This window comes from Hordeum vulgare, chromosome 6H, assembly GCF_904849725.1.
Source record: "Hordeum vulgare subsp. vulgare chromosome 6H, MorexV3_pseudomolecules_assembly, whole genome shotgun sequence".
Taxonomy (NCBI): Eukaryota; Viridiplantae; Streptophyta; class Magnoliopsida; order Poales; family Poaceae; genus Hordeum; species Hordeum vulgare.
In genome coordinates, this window is record NC_058523.1 from 19,623,058 (window position 1) to 19,629,809 (window position 6,752).

The window sequence follows — 6,752 nt, forward strand, 5'->3', positions numbered from 1 at the left end:
CATCACATGTTTGCTGCCGGAATGCCAGTGTGCGAGTCATAGATTCAGAAGTGTTGTTTTACCCTCTTTAGCTCTACTGCCAAACAAGTCCTTACGATGAGTTCAATTTCAGGCAGCATGGATATTTAATACTACATCCGTTCCTAAATATATAAGACATTTGGCAATTGAAATTGAACCAATGTGACATCTTATATTTAGAAACAGAGGGTGTACTATATATCGAACAGTGTGGTGAAAGTAATCCTTAATGCTGTCAAAAGTAAAAAATGGATGTTATATATGTTTCGAGATGAAGGAAGTGTCAATTAATAAGATTATACACAGAGGCTTGAAATCCCTGACTGGTGCGCCCACCAAGATCAAAAATTTCAATTTGTTGGTCACCCCTTGTACGCCCACTGTTCTTCCGGCCTCTACCCAGGCTAGTATTGTAAAAATACTTCTAAAATTTGAACCTGAAAGTGTACCACGACACTGCAAATTTCCAAGGGCTGTTCTTGATTGTGAAACTGATGTTTTCTGTTTGAGTCATACAAAAATTATGAGGTTAGCTCCAGCATCTTTACCTGAATGGACAATACTATTTTCTTTAACCGATTCGTCTATTTCTTTTCTTATGGCGCTGTACACGAAAGGCAAATACATGTATCAAAATAGGGTCACATTTTTCCTTTCCAACCAAAATCTTGTCATTTTTAGAATCCTTTTTTTAGAACTCACAAGTTTGAACACCGCATAGTGAATCTGCTTCTTTTCTTCTATACTGTTACACTCATCATGGGCTTCAATGGTGTGTTTTGGGCTGACAACTTCATCGTGACTTTTAGGTATCACATTTGGGCCTGCTACTCTGCCACTGGTACTAGTCCAATGCAGCCTCCACCTCCGTTCCCGCTCGTCGGCGGTGCCGCTGGACGAAGAGGCGAGGACGTGCTCCCCAAGATCCTCCCTCGTCCGCCTCCCCCGCAGCCATCCTCACCCCCCCCCCCCCCCCCCCCCCCCCCGCAGCCTCGCCTACGTCTCCGGCTTCTTCTCGTGTGGGAGTGGGACCTGTCACCGGCAACCAGCACCGCCCGGATATGCCCTCAGGGTTCGAGACAGGGAAAGCCTCATTGCGGTGGTGCTTCGTGCTTCTGGAGACATCGCGATACAAGATACACAAGTCGTCACCTCTGTTTACTCGTGGGTAAGCGCTTTCCTATACACATCCTATGTAAGATTAGACAGTCGCTTGAAACAAACAAGTTTGTTTTTGCTAAAGTTGTACACTTCCAAACAACATTTTATAATGAATCTTTTAAGACGATTGAGATATATTAAAATTAACCAGCTAAGAATTAGCAAAATAACCGGAAAACTCGTATGCTTAATGCGCACAAATACAATATATTAAGATGCGGAAAATTGTACAAGCCACTCTGCTAGTGCAGTTCAGATTACAAATCATCAACCGTCGACATGAATCGAAACAGAGCTAGAAACTAAAAAGACGTGCCGGGTTCATCATGACAAATACAAACCAATGAGAGTTACATGCATCAGAAAAACTTCATATCACAAGATAGACAAATACGTACTTGTACAAGCTGCTAAATACTTCTTCACCGTTATTTATTCATGGAGCAGAGTGCCGCCGGCATTATTCGATTTAGCACATCACTCAACCTGCAATCGCCTTTGTGTTTATCCGGCCGCAAGTAACAACAACAAACATGTACACCTTGTCACATAGCTCGTCGATGAGGCGAAAGTAGGCATATCTCCACGCCCTTTTGAATAGGAAAGCACAGAACACAAGCCAGAGTCCGACCACAAAGCCAGACGCTATCCCAATGTAGAAGAACATCACTGGGTCATAAGCATTTTCACCTCTCTGCTGATTCCCATACCCCGGTGGACTGTTGCCTGAGCAATTCCTGTGAAGAGGACGCCCGCAAAGGCGACTGTTGCCATCATACATGGACGGATCTTCTGCGTACAGAGTATCTAGTTGACTGCCTGCTGGAATTCTTCCTGCAAGATTGTTGTATGACAAGTCTAAGGAGCTTAGAAATGTCAAATCTGAGAGGCTCGTTGGGATTTCACCGGAGATATTGTTTCTTGACAAGTCGAGTGATTCCAGTGATTTCATATCCCCAATCTTCACAGGAATTTTATTGCTCAGGTGATTCAATGATAAATTCAAACTCAACAGTCCGTTCAGAGAAGTTATCTCATCTGGAATTTCCCCGGTCAATTGGTTGAGCGAAAAATCAATGCTGACCATGTTGATAACTGCATCACCACTAAACTTAAGTTCTTGCTGCTTCATCGCCACAGACAAAATATCCACGGGAAGCTGCAGAATTATACTGCTTTCAGACCACCGTGAGTCAAGTCTTCGCAGATGTTTCAGGGTCATAGCTCTTAATTTTGACAAGGATGATGGAATTGATCCGGATATATTGTTGCTCGCTAAACTGAATTGTTGAAGTAGTACAAGACTTGTAATGCTAGCTGGAATATCTCCATTGAACATGTTATGGTTTAGCTGCAGAAACCGCAAGTTCACTAGGTCCCCGATCCATACTGGTAATGCTCCACCGAACTTGTTCATTGCAAGATCAAGGAAAGTCAATTCTGAACAGTTTTGGAGCAATGCCGGGAAATTTCCGGAGAAGTTATTATTACTTAAGTATAGGAATTGTAAGCCTGACATTGAAGAACACCTGGGAAATTCTCCCACAAATCTATTCTGGGACAAATCCAAGAAATACAGGTGTCGCAACTTGCAAATAGGTCTAGGAATGTGACCAGTGATGTAGTTGGAGGATAGACTTAGTACAGAAAGATCTGGAGCTCCAAAATCTGATGGCAAAGGTCCTGACAAGCTGTTCATGGATAAGTCCACTTCGGCGAGGCTTCTTGGCAATGTGGGTACCTGCCCACTTAGCTGGTTCAATCGGAGAATGACTATGTCCAAACTAGAACAGTTCACTAACCCAGTTGGTATAACTCCGGTGATACTGTTATTATAAAGGGAAAGGTACTCCAAGCCGGTGAAGAGCCCCACACTATCTGGCAGCATTCCTGACATATTGTTGTGATTCGAGCTCAAGTGCCACAATTTGCTGGACGCACATTGTGGCAATTTCCTCACGAATTCTGTCAGGTTTGCAAACGCAAGACTCCCATCGAGGACTAGGAACTCTAAATCACATAGGTTTTTCAAGTCCACCGTCATTGTGGCTGAATTACCGTTGTTGCGAAATGCGAGCCGCTGGAGGGAAATCATACCTCCTAGCGCATCAGGGAATGGACCATAAAGAGCCGTTGAATCGAGTCCTAGTTTCTTGAGGCTTGTTAGGTTCCAGAACCAGCATGTTTCAATTTGGTGGCCCAAATAGTTTCTGGAGAGATCAAGCTCCTCTAGCTTTGTGAGGTTTACGTGCGTAAGCGACTGGTTTGCATTTGGAATTGAGCAATTGATAAGAATAAGGACCTTCAGAGATGGGATTTTGTTGGCCGCGAGAAACACATCCGCGCTGCTAAGATTTATATCACTCATATCAAGATATTCCAGGAAATGGAAATGAGTTAACCACGAGATATCTGATGCGTGTATATCTTGCATGAAACCGAGGCCAAGGTGTCGCAAGTTTGAAAGGTTTCCGAGCTGAGGCGGCAGTATAACCGACATGCTAGTGTAGGAGAGGTCGAGGTACTCCAAATTTGAAAGATTGGCAAGCTGAGCAGGCAATCTACCAGAGAATTGTGTGTATGAGAGATCTAGGTACTCCAAATTTGAAAGGTTGGCAAGCTGAGTAGGCAATCTACCAGAGAATTGTGTGTATGAGAGATCGAGATGCCTCAAGTTGCTTAAAGAACACAAGAATTCTGGGAAGAGAGAAGTACCGTCTGGTCCAAGTAGGTTGGTTGCGTAGAGTTTTAGGTATTCCAGATGCTCGAGAGAAAGCAGGGAAGGACTTATCTTGCCGTCCAAACCGGTGCCACCAAAGTCAAGCTCGATCACATGGCCGGTTTCCTTGCTGCAGGTGACGCCCCACCACCGGCAACAATGTTTGTGCCGTCTTTGCCACGAGGCGAGGACGTTGTCGTAGGGGTCGGTGTTGATGGCTTGTTTGAGCGCCAGCAGTGCGTCCCTCTCGTGCGGCAAGCAGCTTGCGCCAGCCGCATGGGCTCGCTGGAGCTGCCGGGCATGGGCGGCGACGGAGAAGATGACCATGGCGAGGAGCAAGGCGAGCAGCTTGGCAACCGAGCGATGCATGGCGAGAGTGCAGCGCTATTGCTACAGGCTTCAGGAACAGGCTACAGGCTGCTCGTTTAGAATGTGGAGTCGTTTGTGAGACGTGTAGACGAGAGACGTGTAGACGAGAGACGTGTAGTCAGTCGTCTGCTTGTCCTGCCTGAGTCGTACGTGACTGAGGCACTTGAGAGAGCAAATATCTGTGTGGAAATTAAGCCCAGTAATGCTACACATACAGGTAATTATGGACTGATTTTGTTTACATGATGACACGGCAACAGATGATTGGAGAAAAGGAGAGTGAGGCGGGCAACAGGTGATGGAAAATCAGGGAGGGCTGAGATTATTTAAGAAGGGTCCGTAATGACTCTGTAAAGGACCCGTAGGTCTAGGATTATTGAATTAAGCCATCACCTTTGAAATAGTGTTAGAAAGCGCACAGAAGAATTAGGCCAAAATTTATTTCTTTTAGAAAGCGCACAGAAGAATTAGGCCAAAAGTGATTTCTTTTAGAAAGCGCACACAAGAATGTTACCTGCCTTCTGCAAAAAACATTGTCACGAGAAAAACAAAATTTTGCCATCTCAAGGGAACAAGAATAAGCGAAATAAAAAATATAAAAAGTGAGCTGTCATGATCATGATTAAAATCCTCCTTATGGCATCTCCAATAATTTGTAAGTAGTATTGTTGGTAAAATTGTTCATGTCATTAATAAACAAGGGGTCATACAACTACTTCAATGATTGCATCTAAATTATCCAATAGGAGAAAAGGAAATAAACGCAATTGCTCTCTATTTAACTTTGGAGCTTGTACAAGAGTTGTTGGTTAATCTACATACAACTTTCATGTCTCTCTTTATTTATTTGTTGTCACATCATCATAAATCCTAGGTGGTAAAGTTTACCAACAACTATCTTATAGCTATTGGAGATGCCCTTAAGACATCTCCAACGCTTACCGAAAATTGTCTTCCGCATCAGTGCATGAATAGGTAACCGATCTACACACGGTTGAAATAAAGTCCGCTCCATATCAAGAACCGGATCACACCAGCGTCGGGTCACATACCTGATCACAATCAAAAAGGGGCAAGTGTGCTTAGTTTTTATATGCCTGAACATAGAAGAATATATCATTCGTGCAAAAAATTAGATTGCCTGCCTTGCCGTACCAACAATTCGAGACTCCATGATGTCTGAGAGCTTGAAATATGCCTCATCCTTCTTCCACAAGATATACTCGTGATAGATTCTACGGATCATCTAGGCTAGATCTAAATGGTAGAAACCACCATGTATCTATCTTTGCTTGGCATCTGTCTAGGCATTTGAGAGAGAGAGAGAGAGAGAGAGAGAGAAAGAAAGAGATGGAAGGAGGAGGGATACCTTCTCCTTGGCTCGATGATCCCGACGAGGTGGCCATGATGGAGGGTGTCGTGGATATAAACCTGACAGTAGATGTGTAGGGTACGAATGAGATGGGCAGAGTCCTAGCTACGGCGAGGTTGTATGAGTTCAGACCCCTCTGCGGTGGAGGTAACAGCCCTACGTCTCAGTGCTCTCGGAGCTTGTTGTCGAGTGGAATATGGAATACAATGATTTGCTAACCCCTCTACCAGTGGAGGAGGGTGGCTTATATAGAGTGCGCTGCCCTCCACAACGGTTCCGGTACAGGGGTGGAGTAGTGGGGATTGAATGCGTACGTTACAGGTAACGTATGCCCTAAATGCTAATAAATGCACACGGAAACGTACGACCATTCCCTTCCAGGGGGGTTACGATGTACCGAGTGGTATACAGTCGGTTGGCTAGATATGCTCCGAATGCTAGTCACCGACTGGAGGATCGAGGGTATATTACCGACTGGATGACAGGGATTCCTTAACTCAGTCGGAGTTGACTAAGGGTCTTGTCCTCTGCGAGGGGTAGTCCCTGGGTAGGACCTATAGGGCAGGCCTATGACCCTACCCTAGGACTATAACCCCATCATTAGTCCCTGAATGGATTGGGGTTGGAACGGCGAAGCGATGTTTGAAGTTGAATCCGACTGGAACAGACTCGACTTGGGCGTTGTTTGCCTCGGTCCATTTTGACCTTTCTGATCGACGATCCGAGTGGAAGTACTCGCGAAACAGACTGTCGGGTGCCGAGTGCTTCGGCGGCATCTTTTGACGCGACCGGTCAACTGATAGCAGCGGATTTTCCGGGATCCTCAAATTTCGGTTTCCGCGCGCTCAGCGGGGATGATGCCAGCGCGCTCGAGTAGCGCCTGACGCCTCGATTCTCGCACCTTCAACCTCTCCACTAATATCGCCGCGGTGGGTCGGGAGGATAAAGTTTCGGGGCCACCTGCAGCGACCCAGTCGGAACCCTATTTAAATCTCAGGCGGCGAGGCTTCTCCGTTACGCTCGCCGAATCCCTCGCTCTCGCCTGCTCCGCCCTTCTCGCCACCTCTAGCGCTCCTACACTCCTCCCTTCCCCTTCCTCCCAAGTGCTCG

The 6,752-nt window shown here is 45.7% G+C and overlaps 1 protein-coding gene across 1 annotated transcript; it reads right to left on the reverse strand.

The window, feature by feature from the left end:
* Window positions 1-1,534: 1,534 nt before the first annotated feature.
* Window positions 1,535-4,270, reverse strand: LOC123404041 (receptor-like protein 30). Its single transcript, XM_045097952.1, has one exon. The coding sequence runs from the start codon at window positions 4,268-4,270 to the stop codon at window positions 1,664-1,666; it is 2,607 nt and encodes an 868-aa protein (XP_044953887.1). The 3' UTR covers window positions 1,535-1,663.
* Between the last annotated feature and the right edge of the window lie 2,482 nt (window positions 4,271-6,752).